This window comes from Cheilinus undulatus, linkage group 3 (assembly GCF_018320785.1).
Source record: "Cheilinus undulatus linkage group 3, ASM1832078v1, whole genome shotgun sequence".
NCBI classification, from domain to species: Eukaryota; Metazoa; Chordata; class Actinopteri; order Labriformes; family Labridae; genus Cheilinus; species Cheilinus undulatus.
In genome coordinates, this window is record NC_054867.1 from 2287706 (window position 1) to 2310808 (window position 23103).

Below are 23103 nucleotides of genomic sequence, written 5' to 3' on the forward strand. Positions count from 1 at the left end.
GTGCTATACAAATAAACCTGCCTTGCCTTGTCAAACATCTTACATGAATCAGCTAAAAGTGAATGTTGTTATAAAGTGGCTTGGTTTGATGAGTTCAGGAGAATCACACGGAAACATTAAACGACTGCATTAACCCTTAAATTCATAAATTAAAGTTTCATGATTCTCTAATCCCCATGAGTGTTTCATGCTTCCCTATTTCTAGAAATCATAGATGGAAATCTTTCACGTTTTGTGTTTTTGTCTTTAGTTTGGTTTCCAGTAGAATAATAGGAAATATATATGTGGATGATTAACCTACAGTATGTCTGCAGCTGTTTTTCATGTTCCACAGGTCTGGTTTTGTGCTGTTGGAGCTCTTTGTGTTAAAGACAGGGACACCTTAGGGACCCTCTGTTCCCCGCGGTGCTTAAATTTTAGAGAAGCTGGCTAACTGCCTCCCTCACACCCACATCCACTGTGACACTCTACTCACCAAACCAGTCGATGATGAGCTCCATTAGCAGACCGTCCCAGCGGAAACAGAGAAAACACAGAGCCAGTGAGCTGAATGATCCTCTTACTAAAGAGGGGAGAAAACACCACGGTACGAGTCCCTGGAGGAGGGGGGGTTATCAAACAGAAGGTGTGCTCAGCGTGACACCGAGCAGAGGATAGAGGATGATCTCAGACTGCTTTTACAAAGGGTGAAGGTTGAGCTGATTTCTTTAACCACTAATATAAAATGAAGTATATAGCGTTGGTTCAGGTAGGCCATGGATTCATGTGCTGCCATAGTTGAGGTCATCTCAGACAGGCCCTCATCAGCTGATGGCCAGCTGATTTGCTCTAAGCATGCTATTGGCTGATCACTCTGCAGCGGGTTGTTTGAGCCAAATAAACAGGTAAGCTCACATTTTATTGTTATTCTCTACTCTGCTGGTGGGAAGTCGTTGTTATCAGTCAGAACATTGATAAATTTGATGATGATGTGAATATTTCTGTTTTGTAGGAATGTAAGTTACGGTGTAGGAGTGTGTGTTTGTGTTGTAATGGAGATTGTTGATGTTTGTGCTGGAAATGTTAAGTGTTGATGTGGTGCTGTCCATGGTGCTGGCATGTGTCACTCATATAATGTGTTGCTGTCTTTGGTGCTGGCATGTGTCACTCATATAATGTGGTGCTGTCCATGGTGCTGGCATGTGTCACTCATATAATGTGTTGCTGTCCATGGTGCTGGCATGTGTCACTCATATAATGTGTTGCTGTCCATGGTGCTGGCATGTGTCACTCATATAATGTGGTGCTGTCCATGGTGCTGGCATGTGTCGCTCATATAATGTGGTGCTGTCCATGGTGCTGGCATGTGTCACTCATATAATGTGGTGCTGTCCATGGTGCTGGCATGTGTCGCTCATATAATGTGTTGCTGTCCATGGTGCTGGCATGTGTCATTCATAGAGAGGGAGAAAGGCTGTAAACAGCTCATTCTACTCTCTAGTGGATGTTCGAACTAAACTTCCAAGTAAGGAAAAAATAAGGACAAAGTGGAAAGTTATCAATGTGGTCAAACATATCAATAGCCACATACCATTGCTCCATCAGTTACACTGATAGACAAAGACTTGGAGACTAATTGATTGCGTCACCTTTATTGGAAGGTTCAAATGATTTTTGCTGCTCTGCAAATATTTTCTGTTAGGGGTACAGGCAAAAATGGCTCCTTGAACCAAAAAGATTGCCGACCTCTGAACTAGAAGATATTTCAGTTTTGCTCTCTGTAAACTTTGTCCTTCAGTTGCTTTGTTCTGTTAAATAAAATAAAAACATGAATGTAAACAGTGAGAAACAGTTTAAATGAACCAGGAAACATTTCTATTTTCTGTTTCACTGTCCTCTTTATGAATCCACAGGTGTGCATATTTTCCTCTCTGTCAGCAGGTGGCACTGATGGTTGCCATGGAAACAGCTCCCAGTTTACAGCTGGGTCTCTAAATTAGAATTAAAGGTTATATTGAGCTACCGTTTCTTTTAGCTTACAAGAAGAGGAGAAGAAATGAATGGACAGTGGATAAATAGAGCCTTTATTTGTCTGTTTCTCTGAGCTGATTTTCGTAAGGAGGGGTCGAATACAACCAGGATCCAGTTCTCTTTGTGGACCCTATCATCCACCATTACCCTGATGATAACCTCCACAGATAACCCTGTTGTCGCTACCAACAATTAAACACCTTGAAAGGATCTAGACTCAGTAAAAATCAGTAAAAATCTGGCATGGAAAAACCTGATCTAGCTTGTGTTTCCAGCCTATAAATAATATCTACCACCTTGGATGTTTTAACTTTTTATTGGTTTTAAAAAATCAATCATGATGGATAGATTTTTTTTTCTTTTTTGGACAAAAAAAGAGAAAAAACCTTTCTGATAACAAGTTAAAAAAAAATCTGAAGAAACATAAGCATTTGACAGTTAACATAGTGGCTCTGACACTCATGCATGTACAAAAAAATTAAAATAAAATAAAGGAGGTGAAAGAACACACCTTTGTGGTGATCCAGTGGAGGACAAAAGAGCATCTTACCCTCACACACTGAGATCAACAAGTTTAGAGATCAGTCAACCAGCCTGTCAGACCTGAGTTTGAGTGGTGGATGGTCTCCAGTCTGGCTGCTAAAATATGAGGCTGTATGCAAATAAAAGCTGAAGAAAATTCAATAAAAACAAGTTGCAAATGTTTTTAGACCCTCAAGATGTGTCAGGACTAGGTTTAACAAGGAGGCAATGGCATCTTCAACAGCTCTACCTGTCCTATATGCTGTTGTAAGGGGTCCAGATTTGCCTCCACAGCTTTAAGAAATGTGTTATCATTTTTTAAATACTTTATTACAAGAGAAGTGAGGGCTACTGGTCTGAAGTCATCGGGTGACATTGGTGCTTTATTATTTTGCACAAGAACAATTATTGAGTTGTTCCAGATACTACGGACCTTATGAAGGTGAAGTGACCTTTCAAAGATACCTGCCAGCTCTTTTGCACAATTTTTAAGAATACGGCCTTGTTGTCTTTAAACCATTTCTGTGTAGCTTACTCTGGATGCTTCGGCTCATTATCTTACTGGAAAATAAATCTTCTCCAAGCCAAAGTTCTCCGTCAGACTGAAGAAGATTGTCCTCCAGTATATTTTGCCGCATTCATTTTCCCCTCTACCTTTACAAGCCTTCCAGGGCTGACTGCTGAGAGGCATCCCTTCAGCATGATGCTGCTGAGAAGCATCCCCCCAGCATGATGCTGCTACCAGCATGCTCCACAGTGGGGATGGTGTGTTTGTGGTGATATCAGTGTTGGGTGTCTTGTCTGATGGTCAGAAAGCTCCATTCTGGTCTCATCAGACCAAAGAACTTTCTTCCTCTTGACCATGGAGTCTCCCACAGTCCTTCTGGTGAACTCTAGTCCAGATTGAATCTGAGTTTTCTTCAACAGTGTCTTTCTCTTTGCCACTCTCCCATAAAGCTCTGACTGGTGAAGAACCCAGCCAACAGTTGTTGTCTGCAGAGTCTCTCCATCTCAGCTGCTGAAGCTTGGAACTCCTTCAGAGTAGTCATAGGTGTCTTGGTGTCCTCTCTCACTAGTCTCCTTCTTGCACGCCCACTCAGTCTGTGAGGACGGTCTGATCTAGGCAGATTTACACATGTGACATATTCCTTCATTTTTTTCATGATGGATTTAACTGAACTCTGGGGGATGTTCAGAGACTTGGAAATGATTTTGTCTCCATCCCCTGACTTCGACTTTTCAATAAATCAAGAACCCTCCTCTGAGTTGGTTGGAGTTTTATTTTGTAGAGGTGGGTATGGTTTGTTTCTTTCTGATACCAGAAAACTTTTAAAAAGTGCTGGAGCCTTAATGGTGCCTGAATCGATATTTTTCAGGAAAATAAATGTGTGATGAAAGTCAGCAGGAGAATAAAAGCTGTCTGGGTTTCAGTAATATCTTTATTAGGTTCCAGTCAAACATAGGATATGAAAGGAAATTTTACTTTATTTCAAAACATAAATCACACAAATTCCATAACATATTTCTTGCCTTTCATGGGGTGGCAGGGTATCAAAATGAAGTATGGATATCTGTGGTGTAATTTGGTCCAGCAGGTATCTCATGTGTTGGTACTGGTTTTTGATACTCATCCCTGTTCTTTTGTCGTCATGGTGTAATGGTAGCCAGGTGTCTGGGGCCTTTTATGTGTTTGGTGACCAGGTGTGTGATGCCGTTTAGCATCATCTGTGCCCCTGCTGATGAGAAGGATCTAAAGCTGACCTCTGTTTTAAACCAGAAGACCAGGATCCTCTCAAACCACATCATTATGATGGATGTTAAGGCGGCTGGTCTGAAATCTTTACTGGACAGAGAGCAGAATTTTAGGGGACGAGTGTTGATAGATTTTTTTTTTTTTTCCAGAGGGTTGGTCTTGAACATAAATCTTCTCAATTTTGGAAAATTGGTCAAAAAGCTGGAGACAGCTCCTCAGCACGCATCGTTATAAGAAATGCAGGGGGAAATTGTTTAAGCCATTGTTTTTTTGCACGCCATCAGATGTGCTTTGGCGTTTTTGTTTTTTTTGGTTGCAGAAGCCATATTAGTGATTGCCTCCATGCTGTCCCACAGTTTTTAGTGTTCATAGTAAAGTTCTGTTCCAGTTTAAACCATCATGGAGATAGTGCTAAACACCACCATGAACCCCAGAAAATCATGATCAGTCGGTTTAGAGATAACCCAAAGTACTGTAGTACTGTTTGGAGATAAACTTCCATAAAGCAGTCCTTAGGAGGTCAAATTATTTTTCTAATCAATATAAAATAATTGATCAGCTTTATGATAGAGCTGATTTTTACTGATTAGTCTCTTAGCTGGATTCATGACGCAGCACTGACACAGTTTTATTCCAGTCTTTCTCTGTGACTCAGATTCTCGGTGAAAATAAAGAGTTGATCTATTAAAGCAGAACCCAAGCACACCCTCAGAGTCCAGGACCAGGAGGGGACAGGGAGAGACGGAACAGCAGCTCCATCTAGTGGTGACAGATGGATCTCAGCTACATGACTGACATACTAAAACAGGCTTAGGAAGATTTAAAGCCAGTCATTACTGTCCCATAGGAGAAAAACCAAAGATCAAAGTGGGGGAGATTTAGACTCTTATGAGCTAAAAATAGATCTGAATCCAACTGGAGTTAGGATCCCAGCAGAGTTCATCATTCATGACCCCTCAAGAAGGCTCAGCACTGAACTATGACAGCATCACAGGTGAGCCCAGACACACCTGTGATGATGACCTGTACCAACCCACCTGGGACAGTCCTGTAGCCGCCCCGCCATATGATTAGAGTCCTGAAACAGACTTTTGGTTTCTATGCCAGAGCAGAGCTATCTAAAAACATTTTTTTAATTGTGATTATTCTGACTCATGTTGCATTTTTGATATGAATCAAACTAAAGGGATGCGATGTGGATAACTGCAGTAGGCTGTAAAAGATTTGATCTAAATTCAAATTAATGTCTCTGCTTTAAATTCTTCGTTGGTCAGGTAGATCTAGGGCAGTAGATCCTGGTCAGTTGGATATCTGATACAACTAAGGTAGATCCTGGTCATGGAGCTCCTTCCATCCATCCATTTTCAATACCGCTTATCCCGTTGGGGGTCCCGGGGGCCTGAAACCTATCCCAGCTGTCATTGGGTGAGAGGGTACACCCTGGACTGGTTGCCAGTCAATCACAGGGCTGACATAGAGATAGACAACCAGGCACACTCACACCAACGGGCATTTTAGAGTCACCAATTAACCTAACGAGCATGTTTTTGGTGGTGGGAGGAAGCTGTAGAATCCGGAGAGAACCCACACATGCACAGGGAGAACATGCAAACTGCACTGAAAGGCCCTGACCTGGAAGTGAACCAGGAACCTTTTTGCTGTGAGGCAGCAGTGCTAACCCTTGCACCGCTGAGCGGCCCAGGGAGATCCTGGATAAGCAACTCTCAGGTAGACCTCAGGTAGATCCTGGTCAGGTAGATCTCAGGTAGATTTCATGTTGATCCTGGTCAGGTAGATCTCAGCTAGACCCTGGTCAGGTAGAATTCAGGTAGACCCTGGTCAGGTAGAATTCAGGTAGACCCTGGTCCGGTAGATCTCGGGTAGATCCTGGTCATGTAGACCCTGGTCAGGTAGAATTCAGGTAGACCCTGGTCAGGTTGATCTCAGGTAGACCCCGGTCAGTCTACCTTGAAATTTTGTGACATCATGGATAATAATCAAATCTACTGTGGAGGACATAATCAGGATTTTACTCCAGGACACACACGTAGAGCGTTGTTAGTGCTCACACAGATAGAAGGGAACAGAAACATCATTAATGATCTGGTGCTGCCACCTAGTGTCAAACAGCTAACAGTGGAGGACAGGATGACTGCTTCACTGCTACTGGCAACACAGAAACTTTAGTAATTTAAAACATGTTTATCAGTACAGGCAAAAAGACTGAATTAAAAATGTTTAGATTTAACACCAGACAGGCATCACATGTACAGTTTTCACTCCCCAAAGCAAACACTAATTTCCTAAAATGTACAGTAGAGTACAGAGCAATGAAGGCAGGGATTTCCTCACCATTGTGACTGACTTAATTAACACAACAATTTGTTTTCAAAAATCATATTAAAAAATCTTGGTGCATCATATTTGTAAGACAGTTTGCACATTAGTGTTTGTATTTTTCTTATCCTAATCTTTGTAACAATGTTTTGTAGCTGACATTTATCTTTTAACAGTTTAAGGGATATTTTAAGCTTCTTGATTTATATAAAGTATGATTTCTAATAATCTTTCCAAAATGTAATGGTTTGCACAGACTGTGATGCTTTCTTGTATTTTTAAATGTTTATTTGATATGCCTGTAAATACGTTTTTTTTTTTTTTAGCCTGGACCCCAGGGAGACTAGCTGTGCTCCAGGATCCAAATTAAATACACAGGTAAATAAAAACATAGAACACTACCACACAAACACAGTCTGGTTAAGTCTGATTTATTTAAAGACATTCAAAATTCAACCATCACATCACTCACTGATACTGTGACAGTGGTTATAATACATTTACACTAGTAATAGTAATGATGTTTATTATTAAGGATGATTTAAAGCTTCATGTTTACTGGGAAGGATGTAGTGTCTAAAAAACTCCAGAGGTTTTCCTCCTCTAAAGTTCTCTTTTCTCTGTCAGTGCTGCTAAAGCTCTGTTCCTCGGGTTCTGATATCATTAGGTCTGATTATTTCACTCATTCACTTTGATTTTTTTGTTTTATAAAGGGAGTGATGATTTTTGAAAACATGGATTAAACTGGTATTAAACTGGTATTAGGTTAAATAAATACTGAACCTGTGATTAACAGTAGGACAGACAATGATTTACTCTAACTTTACTGTCTCAACTGTAGATGTAAGGTTGATGTGGTGATGAAGCCTACCATCAGGAGTCTGAGAGGTGTGTTTTATTTTTAGCTGTTCCACCTGTTCCTCCTGTTTGGATTGACCTGCTCCACCTGGATGGACACCTTTGCTCACATCCTATGTTTTAAACAGACATGGAGTTTGTCTGCAGCAGAGCAGACAAAATGCACACAGTTTTCCTTCTTTTCAAAAAATAAATAAATTAGGCAAAATCAGAGGAAATGTGGTGGATGAGAATTTTGTAGTCCATCAATGTTTAACTGTACTTTTTACACAGATATCCTCCTTCTCCCACCTTTCCTGGACTCTGTGATGTTTTTCACTAGGGTTCAGGAAAATTGGATAGGGAAGGACTTAGGAAGTAATATTTTTTACTTTCCAAACGGACACTGGACTTTGAGAAACAGCTACAGACAGACTGGAGCACAGGAAGTAGAATTACTAAGACCGACCAGAGAGGGAGTAAAAACTAAAGGTCTCTTCGTGCTGTCCTTCTGTGAGAGACTCTGATAAAACACAGAAATATTAAACTTCAGTTATCTGTGAGGGATGTCTGAGTAGAACACGCCATGCCCTCATAAATTAATAATAATAATAATAATAAAAGGAGCTCATACAGCTCTAACTATAATGGTTATAAAGCCAATGATGATGTATTATCTTAGTCGTCACGTTTCCAGTGCAGCGTTGATAAATCTCTCCGTGTTGAGGACGTGATGGAGGCGTCATGTCAGAGACAGCAGGTTGATGTCGTAACATCCGTCCACCTGGAGGCAAACACAGACAGAGCATGCTCAGTTAGGGTTGGTGGTCATGACGTCTCAGTGTTCAGGCATCAGGGTCACATGACAGTGAAAACTGTTTCCTGTTAGGGTGTCAGCTGACAGGCCCCTGCTCTACCTCATCGCCCTGTTTCTGTCGCTCACATTAACTAGACGAGGAACGATGACAGAGATTTCTGATTCTCTCACTTTTCTCCTCACAGAGCTAATCGGCTTTATTTAGAGAGAAATAGAGACAGACGAGTGTAAAGCTCTGTTGATCTACCAGCCAATCATTAGGTTAGATCAGTACCCATCTACAACTGCGGCACAAGACAGATGACCAGAAACTGACTCTGGTTTTAATGGATTCATCCCAGTCCTCCACATCTGTCTAGTGAAACATTCAGAGCCTGGTGGCATGAAAAAGAGCGGCTCGCCTCTTAGGTCTCAGGGAAATAAAACAGGATGTGAAAAATGTTCCTGTTTGCTCTTAGACCAGCTGAAAATGTTCCGTCACGTTCCAAATCTATAAAATAATGAATAATCTTTATAGATGGACCCTTTTCAGATCAATAAAATAAAGAATATTGTTCATAGATGGACCCTTTTCAGATCAATAAAATAAAGAATATTGTTCATAGATGGACCCTTTTCAGATCAATAAGATAAAGAATATTGTTCATAGATGGAGCCTTTTCAGATCAATAAAATAAAGAATATTGTTCATAGATGGACCCTTTTCTGATCAATAAAATAAAGAATATTGTTCATAGATGGACCCTTTTCTGATCAATAAAATAAAGAATATTGTTCATAGATGGACCCTTTTCTGATCAATAAAATAAAGAATATTGTTCATAGATGGACCCTTTTCTGATCAATAAAATAAAGAATATTGTTCATAGATGGACCCTTTTCTGATCAATAAAATAAAGAATATTGTTCATAGATGGACCCTTTTCTGATCAATAAAATAATGAATATTGTTCATAGATGGACCCTTTTCAGGTCAATAAAATAAAGAATATTGTTCATAGATGGACCCTTTTCAGATCAATAAGATAAAGAATATTGTTCATAGATGGACCTTTTTCAGATCAATAAATAAAGAATATTGTTCATAGATGGACCCTTTTCAGATCAATAAGATAAAGAATATTGTTCATAGATGGACTCTTCTATCTGTGCGTGTCTGAGACTCACGTCGAAGCGTCCGATGGAGGCCGTGGTCTGGTTGCTCTGCATCACCTCAGTCAGAGCCCACATCTGCTGCAGACTGGACGACACCGTCTGGGGTTCAGGGAGGCCGTGCTGAAACCAGAGGTGGACATGAGACGGTAAGAGAGGAGGGACAATCCAAACGTAGACACAAAGGCAGAAGAGGAAGGACAGAGAGTCATTCTCCTAACACAGAAATCACTGAGGTCTTTGAATCTTTAATTCTACTCAGGACTGGAGAATATTCACACTTAAGAAGAGCAGAAGAGTAGAGGTGTAGCTCCAACACTCTGGCCTGTAGTCCTCTCAGACCCGCCCTATGAATAACTCATAATCTTCTTTAAATCAGAAAGACTGGAACATTTATTCTAAACATGACACCACACAGTTACCTCCAGGTCAGGATGATTGTCCACCAGGGTCAGGTCAGACAGCCAATCAGAGACCTCCTTCTCTGGGTCCTGTAGAGAAATACAGAGAAATAAAAATATGTTCATTAATAAAGAACATTAAAGCATGAAATAAAGCACACATGATCCAGTCCAGCTCATAGTTTTTCTGTATGTGGTCTACATAATTCCAAACTCTCCTCAGTGGTGTAACGCTGTCATTACTGAAGCTGTCTGTGGTTAGAGAGGGTCTGCAGGTCGGCCAAGAAAACCAGTAAAACCAATAGAAGCAGACTCAGATTTACTTATTCTATAAAAACTGAGAATTTGACTAAATGAGGAGGAATTACACATTAAATATAAAAACATTTAAAAGACACATTTAAATTTGTAATTATAGCAGGGGTGTCAAACTCAGTCACAGCAGGGGCTGGATTCTGGATTCAGGTCTAACCTGAGGGCCTAACAGGGTCACTTTTATAACCAGAAACTGTCAAACTTGTTTCACCAGTAACAAAATGTGAAAAAAAAAAAAAATAAATAAAAAATTATGTTTTTAAAGGCACATTTTTCAGAAAGAAAGTCAAAGTTATGGGTTTAAAATGTCAAAACATGATTCAAAATTTTAAATTGTGAGTCTAAAAGGTCAAACTATGGGATTATGAAGTCAAAGTAAGGAGTTGAAAATATGAGATAAGCCACAAAATAATTAGTTAAAAATGTCAAAACATGACTTAAAATTTTAAATTATGAATCTTAAAGCTCAAAATATTATATAAGAAATCAAAATTATGAGTTGAAATGCTCAAAGTACAAAATAAATGCCAAAATCCTAAGTTTGAGTCCTAATTGTGAGATGCAACATTGAAAAAAATATGAATTTAAAACACAAATTAATTTATTTTCCCACATTCCTGACTTCTTATCTATTTCATTTTTTATTTCATTTCATTTATTTAATTCATACACTAAGTAAACAACAGACATTGAACAAAACATCTAAATAGGGCTGTCACGATATCAGATTTTCATGTCATGATTATCGTGGGCAAAAAATGTCACAATAACGATATTATCACGATATCGATAAAAATATGAATAATAATGGGACAATGAATCAAATTTGTCTTTAACTTTATTGATGTTGTGTTCCCTCTTTTGGCAGATGAATTAAACTCAAAATACCTGTCTAAAGAAGTACTGCAACTGTTGTGTCATTGCGGAGGGTCATATTTCTTTAAAAAATGCAGAAATATTAATGTAACATTTTTAATTATTCTGTAGCATGTGCTTTTAAGCTTTTCAAAGTTAAAAAAAAAAAAACAACATCTGATTTGGGTTTTTTCAGTTTGGCAACAAGAATGAAATTTCCATGTTGTGATCAGCAGGGTCAATCTGTTATCAAAATCCAAGATAGTTCTTTTTACATTCATCAGTAATCAGAGATAACGCACTTTCACCAGAGGTAAAGATTCAGGGCTTTTGAGTAAACATTAGGGGCATAGACCCCACGAGCCCCCCCATGGGTCCCCCTCTGACTGATAAACTTACCCACCACACAGGATTTACATTGTCATAATGCCAACAACAGTGTCAGAAACGTAGGGTTGTAAACACTTAAGGAAATAATTAATTACAGACATATTTCAAGAGCATCTGCAGCAGTTTTTAACCAGAATGATCCTGTTAGCTCTACTAAAAGAACTGAGTTAGATGGCTGCGTTGGGATCAGGTCTGAATTTAATTTTTGCACTAAAACTGTTTAAGTTAGTAAACAAGGCACAGTCTATAAATGTGCACAGAAGCTTTAACGCTCCTCAGCGCTGCAGACAGTATAAGTGTCTCTACTGCTCTGATGACACACAGGAAGACACTGGCACAGAGATTCTGAGCCAACATGCTGTTATTTGAGGGGAAATTCCTTCTATCCATAAAAATTGGCCTCTTTTCATAAAGCGTTTAATTTATGGACAAGGACAGGAACAGAGAGGAGCAAACAGAGTAAAAACGAACCCTCAGAGAGATCTGACGGAGCGCTGCGCTCTTTGGCACTCGTGAACAATGATCAGAAAAATAATCCTACCTACGGCTTAAAAACAAAGGATGTAGTCTGTAAATATCACCCTGATGTTACTCTTATTAATACTGCCCAGTTAATTAGCCCAGGCTGCCAGCTACCGATGTTTTTGGAGCGTTGTAGCTGACGAGGATGTGAGACTTTTTTCGTGCTTCATTCAGTGAGAAAACTTGGTTTAGAACAGTGAAAAAAACTTGTTTGTCAAGGGCAGTGCTTAAGTGAACGCAGTATTATAATTTCTTAACCTGAACACAGCTTCTGTCATTCTGTGCATTACATGGATGGTCAGACTTTAGGAGTAATTGGACACGCATGTTGTGCGTTAAGGTGAGAGAGAGGGATGGCACACACCGCACCAGCAGGTGTTAATGATCAGGAAATCAGGGGGAATGGGCAGGTAGGGTGTTAGCTGTCCGACGCAGGCTCTATCTCTACATCCTGTCCGTTAAGAGCTGTGTGAACGAGGAAAAAGAAAACTTGTGTTCTCTAGAGGCTGGACAGTTTCAGAACAAGGGGTGCAGAGGTTAGAGGAGAGCAGAAGTTGAAGATCTGTTACATTGATGGGCTTATTAAAAATGTTCAGGGCTCCTGACGGCGCTGGAGTGGCACTGGATCATTTACATGATATTATCATATGCACATTTTTAACACAATATTGAAATTTTGTTTTTTAATACCACGGTTATCGTCAATACCGGTATACCACGACAGCCCTAATCTAAATATTTTTACTCCTTACTTTTTCATATTTCATGACCTAACAAGGATATGTGAAATCATCAAGGATAAGTTCACATTTTTATACTGGAGGAAATCCGCAGACCTCAGACTGATGGACCAGTTAGAACAGAAATATCATACGAACTTGTGGGCTGGATTTAACTGTTCCATGGGCCGTATTTGGCCCCCGGGCTGAGTGTGTGACACCCCTGTATTACCAGGGGAATTCAGAATTCTGATTCTTGGGGGGATTGTGGACAGGCCAGGGGCAACACATTTTTGTTAGAAAAGCTTAAAAAACTGTGTTTTGCATAATATGTGACCTTTAGCATCAGTGAAGAAAGAAAACCACCAGAAAATAATGTAATACCCATGTGCTAATCTTTGATTTTAAACATTTAAATGGACTATAAATCAAATTTAAGTCATTTTAAAGAGAGCTAAAACTCAAACTGAACCCAGTAGATCTGTCTCATTCATACTCAGATATCTCTATCGCTCTTTATATACACTTTCATCTAATAAATCAGGATAAACATCTGAAAGATATAACACACATAAAATAAGTCCTGAATGTATAGTTAAAAAGAGCAAAAAGAAGCAATAGAGAAAATGTGGTATTCAGGATGATCATAAACAGTAATCATGACATTAAAACAAGAACATGTTCAGCCTTTCCTGACTACCTGGGATCATTTTAAATGTTAATTTTCATCAGTATCCCCTTTGTAATTGGCCAATAAAGTGAAAATAAAGACAGCAGAGGACGTACGGGCTCTGTGTGAGGATATATTTTGATCTCTTCCAGGCTGAAGGTGAGCCACGCTGACGACGGCTGTCTGAGGATCAGTCTGACTGAGGTCACATGATCAGGCTCCACCTGCATCTAAAACACACAAAAACATGAGGAGAACTTACTGTAAAACCTGGTAAAGAAGTGGTATCCTGATGACCTCAGAGCTGCTTCAGTCAGTTTGTGATGCTAGTCTGGTGTTTGGATGACAGAATAACTAACAGGAGGAGGCCGCAGCTCCACACATCTATGTAGCTCTAACATCTTTATGTTCAACAGACGCTCCACCTCTGCAGGGTTCCTCTCTGTACCTAGATCCTAACTTCAACCCCCCCCCCCCGAAACAGTTCAGATTTCAATATAAATCAAAATAATCACAATAAAATATTTTACCTAAATGTTTCAGCCCTGGTTTAATCTGATACCATGTTGGTTTTAATACAGAATTATTTATTGATTATGTCCTTACATGACTTTATTCCCCCTAAAGACAGCAGACATCTACAGCTGATTAACAGGCATTAACCACACAGACTCTGCCCACCTGAGTCCTGTGGATAGAGTAGTAGTCCTGGGACCCCCCCTCAGTGTGGGGGTTGTCCATGAGAGGCAGGTCTCTGAGAGCTGTACACCACTTAGCGGGGGCCTCCTGCCCGGGGCCCCTCCTCAGCAGACGCACCGTCAGGTAGGCCGTGTAGTAGTTCTTAAAGGTGATCTCCTCTATCTGAGACACACACACAATCACTGCAAAACATGAACACACATCTCTGTGCTGCCTATCAGTCTGACGGTCAGCACAGAGATTTGATCATGAGGGGATAATGATGCTAATTCTGGCTATCAGAGTAGAGTGGGTTTAGATGTGATCTACATTCAGGAAAATAAAGATGATTGGATATCATTTAGCACACATAAAGACAGGGTTTTATATACTGTGTTAGCAGCACTGACCAGAACCTCACACCTTTAAACAGGTCAGGATCTGGTTCTGGTCAGGTGTGTAGCTAGAATGTGGTACTAGTGAACACAGTGTTAATAACTATGACCTGTGAGTGCTTTAGTCAGGTCAGCTGGTGACAAACAGTTAAAAAAAAACATTTAGATCCAGCACTCAAGTATGTCAGACCTGGTCTCTAGTCACAGAAGAACAGTCTGAACCGTGTATGTTTAAATAACAGGAACTTCCTGTTTCATGGTGAGATGTCCCAGTATAAGGAGCTTTGAGTTAGCGCACCAGCTGAGTCCCTTCACCTGTACGGTGTTTCTGCTGGCTAAACGTCCCAGTCAGAGTCGATCTGAGTCACCACCAAGAAGGAGTCAACCCCAGGAGTCAAAAAATAAATTATTTTATAAATGTTTAATAGAAATGACCAAAACCTATCAATTTATCAATCAACAAATCTTTATCTGTAAAACACTAGTTCCTCTAGCTTTTTTTTTTTTCCAAAAGAGCAGGTCTAGACACAACTCTACAACCCTAATCCCAAAAAAGTTGGGTCGCTGTGTAAAAAGTGAATAAAACAGAACCCAATGATTGTCAAACCTCATAAACCCAGATTTTATCCACAATAGAACAGAAACAACATATCAGATGTTAAACTGAGACATTTTAACATTTCAGGAAAATATTAGCTCATTTTGAACTTGATGGCAGCAACACACCTCAGAAAAGTAGGGACAGGGCCATGTTCACCATGGTGTAGCGTCCCCTCTTCTTTAACAACAGTCTGTGAACGCCTGGGAAGTGAGGACACCAGTTGATGGAGAGGAATGTTGTCCCATTCTTGTCTGATGTAGGATTCTATCTGGGTCTTCATTGCTGGATTTTTTATTTTCGGGTGCTCCAAATGTTTTCTATTGCTGAAAGGTCTGGACTGCTGGCAGACCAGTTCAGGACCTGGACTCTCCTCCTGTAAAGCCATGCTGTTGTGATGGATGTGGTATGAGGTTTAGCATGGTCTTGCTGAAATAGTCAAGGCCTTCCCTGACAGAGATGTTGGCTGGATGGGAGCATATGTTGCTCTAAAAGCTCTCTCTACTTTCCAGCATTGATAGTTCCTCTCCAGATGTTAGAGCTGCCCACGCCATAGGCACTGATGCAACCCCATACCATCAGAGATGCAGGCTTTAGACCTGAGCCAGGAGAACAAGCTGGATGCTCCCTCTCCTCTTTAGTCCACAGGACACGGCGTCTGTGGTTTCCTCTGACCACAGAACAGTTTTTCATGTTTCCTCAGTCCATGTTAAATGAGCTTTGGTCCAGAGAAGACGGCGGTGTTTCTGGATCCTGTTCACATATGGCTTCTTCTCTCCATCATCCAGCTTTAACTGTCATTGGTGGATGGCACGGCCAACTGTGTTGACAGATGATGATTTCTGGAATGTTCTTGAGCCCATGCAGTGATTTCCAGATTTCCAGATTTAATGCAGTGGCCTTTGAGGGCCCCTTCACGGACCAGTTCACAATTAACCTCATTAGTGTCACAGTGCTCCTCTAGATGTTTTTCATTAGCACTACTTACTTTTCCAGCCTTTTATTGTCCTGTCCCTACTTTTTTGAGATGTGTTGCTGCCATCAAACTGAGGTAATGTTTTCATGGGATGCTAAAATGTCTCACTTTCAACATCTGACTTGTTGTTTATGTTCTAATGTTAAACAAATATGTTTTTATGAGATTTGTTTTTATTCACATTTTCCACAGTGACCCAACTTTTTTGGAATTGGGGTTGTGTTATTCATAAAGGCCAAAAACTGATCCACCATGAGCCCAGCACTAAGCAACATGGTGAACGTCTTGTTAGGTTTGCGTCTGTGTCTAAGAGGCGTTTTTTTAGGTCCTTTTAGATGCGGTCTGCTGTGTACTGTCAAGGTGGGAATTTTGAAATCTCATGGCAGGCGCCACTAAGTCTTTAAACCTCACCATCAGCCATCTAATTTCTCCTTTGGGCGTTGTATCCCAAGTCTGGTGAATATAATAGTATTTCAAACCTCTCAGTAACTACTTCCTGTTTCATGGTGAACACTCATCTCCATGGTAACAGCATTACATATAGACCATTGACCTTTACTAACATAATTACCCCAAACTAGGACAGAAATAAAGCACAAATGGAGTTGGACATGTTCAGTCTTGAAGGTTTTAGAGATGACGATGCACTAGAGTCAAGAATATCAGTGACCTCACCAAGATAAGGTCAGGTTATTCTAATAACATATGAAAATGCAGTCAAAATAAGAAAGGTAAAGAAGGAGTAAGTGTATTATCTGATAGGAGTTAAACTTCAGTGTGCTGAGTGACCTCTGCTGGATCTACACAAGTATCTGATCTACCATCCACCTAAATCAGGCTGTTAGAATGTTTGATACACTACTGCTCATTTTAACAGACGTCATGTCGAAGTTTGTGAATCTGGTATCATGTGAACCAGATTTGATGAAATTCACTTATTTTGCGAACATTAATGTCAGAGCTGACCTTCTGTCTGACAGTAACCATAGAAACCTCCTCTTCAATATTCTACCAGTCATTAAACCGTCCTCCAGTCCCCCAGTCCTCCAGTTTAACTTTCCTCCAGTCCCCCAGTCCCTCAGTCCTCCATTCCTCCAGCCCTCCAGATCCCCAGTCCTCAAGTTCTCCACTCCTCCTGTCCCCCAGTCCTCCAGTCCTCCAGATCCCCAGTCCTCCAGTTCTCCACTCCTCCTGTCCCCCAGTCCTCCAGTCCTCCAGTCCCCCAGTCCCCCAGTGGACCCAGACCCATTGTTGGAGATCCAGTGAGTGCTGAATCACAGTCTGAAGGTTTAAAGCAGCTGTAGATAATTCCTTCATGCTTAAATGGGCTGCAGGCTCCCTCCTTTGAAGCTCCACGCTCTGAGCTAATGAGGAGCTGCTGTGCATAAAAAATGATCCTTAATGAGGACTAAATGATGGAAAAGTAGGTCAGAGCCCAAAATGTTTGAAGTCTCCCTCCTGACAGGAACAAGGCTCCGTATTTTAACCGTGGATGGAGTTATTTTCTGCTTTATTAGACGGTGCCACTGGGAGAATGCAGAAACAGTGAATAAGATCAAGTTAAAGGGAGAATCTAAGATTTTTACTGCAGGCGGGGCTTAAAAAAAACATTTAACTCAGGAGGATTCAGACAGATTCTCCTACAACGGCACGCTTCGTCCTCTAATACGCTCCCTGGTGTCCTCATTCTCCTCAGTCTCAACTTATGTCCCGCCTACCAGACTATCTGATTGGCTGTTTCTCATGTCAATAGAAACAATCATAAAGGTTGATTTTTTCCCATTTAGCCTGTTTATTTTAGTCATAACAGAGTCATATCATCTCCAAACATCAGCAACTGATCTCATGATCTACTACAATCAGTCCTGACCCTGAACGACCCCTAGCTCTCACTGGATTTCACTGATCTTCCTTATCTTACATTGACGATCTTCCCAAAGGGCAGAGTGACGTCGACCACGCAGACTCCAGAGTGGGCGGGGTCTGTCTTGGTGTCTCCGATGTGCAGGTAGACTGGAGGTTTGATGGTACAGTTGACCGGTTTGATCTCTTCATCGCTCCCACTCATGCTCTGGAGACAAAACAGAGACAAACACCGCCATTACACTCTATTAACAGAAAACATACACATACACAATTTTAATTCTATCTTTATATGTGTGTCCTGATAAAAAAAAAAAAAAACAAAGTAATAAAAAAGTCTGTCAATAACATTCATGAAAAAAATCAGATTACAAACATCAGAGACTAAACAACATACAGACTAGCAGAGGTCTAATCTGGGATTAAATTATAGATGATCTGTTCAAGGAGGTACACAAACGGTGGCTCACTTTAGCTATGTTAGTCTAGCTAAGTTAGCTCTGTTAGCTACATAGCTAAAGCTGAAGCCACAGGTATAAAATCATTGTTTTTAGATGGATGGGTTTTATTGGAACAGGAATAATTCTGGATTTTTTTCCAGAAGGAAGAGACTGTGTGTTAATCCAGACTGCAGGAAAACAGACACCAAGCTGTGGTGAGCTCTGCTGAAAATGTTTTTAAAAGAAAAGCAGAGATGCCGTGAGGATTGCCTCTACACTGACGTTAGTCCAAACATGAACAGTTAAGCTCTGTGGCTCGCTGCTCTGTAACCGTCTTTAAAGCTGGGTTCAGATGAACTGTGCTGTGGTCTGAATTTGACAAAGGAAGCTTTGCTCTGGCACTATAGGCTATACTTATTATTATTTAATATTTGTTATTATTATTTTAGTATTATTTAAAAGGGCTGCACGGCGGTGCAGGGGTTAGTGCTGTTGCCTCACAGCAAGAAGGATCCTGGTTCTCTTCCTGATCAGGGTGTTTCTGTGTGGAGTTTGCATGTTCTTCCTGTGCGTGTGTGGGTTCTCTGGCTTCCTCCCACCACCAAAAACATGCTCGTTAGGTTAATTGGTGACTCTAAATACTCTAATAGATGCTAGTGTGCCTGGTTGTCTGTCTCTATGTCAGCCCTGTGATTGACTGGCAACCAGTCCAGGGTGTACCTCACCTCTCACCCAATGACAGCTGGGACAGGCTCCAGCCCCCCCCCCCATTCATCATCCAACACAATCCCAGTTATATGACACGGCATAAATATTCCTAATATTCCTGTTAAATGCTTTAGGAGGAAATGATCATGTCCAGGTCAAAAAGGGCTTTACTGTGAAAATTAAACATTTTAATTAGGATTTAAACTAAAGCAAAATTAAGATTTTAACACTGATGCTTTCATCATTATTGATTCACATTCAGGAAGATTATGCATCTGTCTTCTCCTCAGTTTCAGCACCATGGACAGAGACACTACAGCTGGGTTAGATTAACTCTATACAGACTGACTATAACTACATATATAACTATAACTACAGCTATAAATATATAAATATAACTATCAACATTACCACAGTCATGTAACAGAGACACTACAGCTCTGATACAGCAGATTACCTCTGCAACAGACTGACAATAATTCTGAATATTAGCACAGTCATGCTCTGTAAACCTCAGAGAAACTACAGCTGGGTTTATTAACTCTATAATAACAGGCTGACTGTAACTATTACTATATAAACTCTGAATATTAGCACAGTCATGCTCTGTAAACCTCAGAGAAACTACAGCTGGGTTTATTAACTCTATAATAACAGGCTGACTGTAACTATTACTATATAAACTCTGAATATTAGCACAGTCATGCTCTGTAAACCTCAGAGAAACTACAGCTGGGTTTATTAACTCTATAATAACAGGCTGACTGTAACTATTACTATATAAACTCTGAATATTAGCACAGTCATGCTCTGTAAACCTCAGAGACTCTCAGAACCATCCTGTCCCATCTCCGTTAGCATGAAGCTAACAGTAACCCTGCTAACAGAGCTGCTAACAGAAACAGATTTATCTCTGTTATAGTTAGAACCAGAATAAAAACATTCACAGAGACCAGTTCTGGTCCAGGACTTACTCTGCCCTCTGATGTAGACTCTCTAGATCCAGGTCTCCGCTAGCAGAGATCAGAAGGACTAAAACGGTTTAGTTTACCTACCGTTTCATGTTAAAGGTACTTCCTGGTTGTTACCACGGCGACGGAGGGAGTCTTAAAGGGCCAGCAGCACTTCCGGCTGAATGTGACCCTAAGGTTCCTGATTTTAAACCAGTAGTCGAAGGAACAGCGTAAGATCAGGGCCACTGGTCCGTGTTTTTTCCATGTTGTTTCATTTTATTTTATTTTTATTTATTTATTTTTAATTCTGACATAAAGGAAGCACTCAAAGATCAACGAATTCTGAGATTGAAGACAAAATTTTGGCTTTACTCTCAGAAATTCTGGTCTTTATTTCTCAGAATTGTTAAAGAACTCCACATTATTCAGGTGTATCCCTTTGAAATGTTGTCAGTACAGTATTTCTAAACTAATCCAGATCAGTGGGTCGAGACCTAAAAGTGTGTTGGGAATGTCGACCTGGAAAAATAAGAGGATAAAACTCAACCATGTACAGAAGACCTAACAGGTATATATCTACTGATCTATTAGACTCCACTCTGCTGTAATAATCAGTTTATTTAGGCTGTTTATCCTGTTATCTCAGGATAAGACTGCTGGTTTGACATGAAACTAAAATGAAATAGTTCAGACGTTTTACCTATATTCTGTCCAGTCTCCTCTTCAGAAGGGTTTAGTTCTGTCTAGATCTACACTGAGGTATTTGTCAAAGTGTCTGAAACTTTAGGGAAATCCGGGTCATGATTTGTGGTTGAGGTGATGGTGGGTCCTGAGGAAAGGCTGACATGAGGACCACTAAACCATCTGAACCAGGAGGGGCAGAAATTCAGTTTAGCTGAGCTGTTTTTGTGACTCCAGAGACTGTGAAGGTTTATATCTACTCTTAAATTATCAAACACCACTGTGGTTCTCTTTACATGAATGAGTTTAGAGTCAAAAGGCTGGTGTGAGCCCTTCTAACTGATGAAGATAGTTGGTAGTTGATAAAGCCTGCTGGTTCACACCTGTAGGAGAAAAGGCGCTGTTACAGGCAGTATCCATCAGGGGGCAGTGTGACTCCGTGCTGTCTGTAGTTCAGTCTTCCCCTCTCTCTCTCTCCTCTTTATCCCTGCTACATGCTCCGTCTTCCCCCATCAGATCCAGGTGAGTCTGCAGCTCACCTCCACCTTCATCAGCTGTTTCTGCTCCTCTCCTCTGTCCTGATATCCTGATCATCTCTAACACCGTGTTTCAGAGTTTCCAGGTGTTCACTGGAGGAAAACAGAGAATATTTCAATGAAAATTTATCTCTGACTTGTTGGTGTGAATATCTCTGATTGAAAACAGGAAACATCTTCAAACATGGAGGCAGTGGGGCGAAAAGAAGGAGGGAATATCAGAGTTCAGCTCAGGATTAGAACTACTGCCAGAAAATAGTCTCAGAATTCTGAGAAATATCAGTTCTAGTTAACAAATTAACTATTTTATTTAATTTTGATTTCCAATTAGATTTCCTCTCATGAACATAAACATCAGGACATTTTGACGTTATAACAGGAAAGGAAGCAGGGAGATATTCATCAGACACACCTTTGAACCCAGTCAGCTCAGTCACCAGTTAACACAGTCACCAAATAAACCAGAACACCAGAAGAAGACTGAACAGAGAGCAGGCACTGATCTGCTGTTGTCACTGATCACTGGTGTTGATTATTTTAGCGTTTAGTTCAAGTTTACGGGTTTTTCACAGTTCCTAAAACACATAAACTCCACCCATTTTCTCAAAACCTTCAACACAAATCCAAAAATTCAAACTACATGCACAAAACCCCAGACGTTTCTATTACAACCAAACTATCACCTCAAAACCAGTTGTCATTTGTTGAAAACCAAACAATGTGTTCAGATCATACACACAGCAAGTAGAAATAGATTCACCCCAGAGCATTCATCACATGTAACATAAAATAATTTAGGATACAGCATCCAGGGCATGTAGTTAACAGAAAATGTTTACTGTAAATGCACTGAGCAAAAAATATCACAGTCAAAGTCTACATTCAGCTCTTTCATAACAAAAAAAAAAAAAAAAAGAAGAAAAGAAAAGCAGATTACCGTATAGTCAAAATCACTGACATTCAGTCTCCATTATCTTGTCTTTGTGCGGGGTCCGGCCAGAGGACTTCATCCACATCACAGGCATTATTTTCCCGTGCCAGCCAACGGGGTGAGAACCCTCTGGTGTGCCAAACCCAGCCTTGACAAGACTCCACACTTATATCATCACAGGCCTGTTCCACTGCCTCCAATAAATGTTCCCTGGTGTAGGGCTGCTGGTCATAGACCTTCCACCCACCTGCAGAGAAAAACTGCTCTACAGGATTCAGGAAGGGGCTCTAGGGTGGAAGGAAAACCTTGATGAAGCGCTGGTTGTTGGTGAACCACTCACGTATCAGGACAGCATGGTGAAAGCTCACATTGTCCCAAACTAAGACATATACAGGATGCACTGCTTTCTGATCCAGCTGCTCGTGTGCAGACATAATATCCTGTAGACCACCCAGAAATGTCAGGACATGCTCAGTGTTATATGGCCCCAGGTTTGCATGATGGTCGAGAACCCCTGTTGCTTATGGCTGCACAAAGAATGACATTGCCACCACGCTGGCCAGGGACTTCCACAATGGCACGTTGACCAATTATGTTCCTGCCTCTCCGCCTCCTTTTTGTCCGATTGAGCCCTGCTTCCTCTATGAAAATGTATTCATGGGGCCTTTCCATGAATCCAGTTCAAACACTCTCTATAAAAATAGATTTAAAAAAGTAGTTTAGTACAGTAAGTCAGTGGTTTTCAAACTTTTTTGGCCCAAGGCACACCTAAGGTTAAGCCAAAATCTCAAGGCACACCATATTTAAATTGATACAAAAAAGACTTTTTAAATAATGTTACAGTGAAGCTGGCCTGTAAGGGGAGATAAAGGGGAGAGCCTCCTGGGGCCCAGCCAACTGGGGGATCATGGAGATGGCAAAATTGGGCAAAAGGTGGCAAAAATGGGTTAGAAGTGATGAACAAACATGGCCAATTGGGCAAAAAGTGGCAAAACAAAGTAAGAAATGGGCAAAAATTGGTAAGGAAAAAAAAAAGTGGCCAAA

The 23103-nt window shown here is 40.6% G+C and overlaps 1 protein-coding gene across 2 annotated transcripts; it reads right to left on the reverse strand.

Moving 5' to 3' along the window:
• Positions 1-7037: 7037 nt before the first annotated feature.
• Positions 7038-20076, reverse strand: nicn1 (nicolin 1). 2 transcript variants are annotated; one of them, XM_041817036.1, is made up of 7 exons: positions 20014-20076; positions 17869-18018; positions 13982-14161; positions 13417-13530; positions 9851-9919; positions 9444-9551; positions 7038-8243 (listed from the first exon to the last, which is right to left on the reverse strand). In XM_041817036.1, exons 2-7 carry the CDS (start codon positions 18013-18015, stop codon positions 8202-8204), a joined length of 660 nt encoding a protein of 219 aa, XP_041672970.1. In that variant the 5' UTR covers positions 18016-18018; positions 20014-20076; the 3' UTR covers positions 7038-8201. The 2 variants fall into 2 exon arrangements, with proteins under 2 accessions (XP_041672970.1, XP_041672960.1); XM_041817026.1 differs by having other exon boundaries at positions 19933-20048.
• Positions 20077-23103: the final 3027 nt, after the last annotated feature.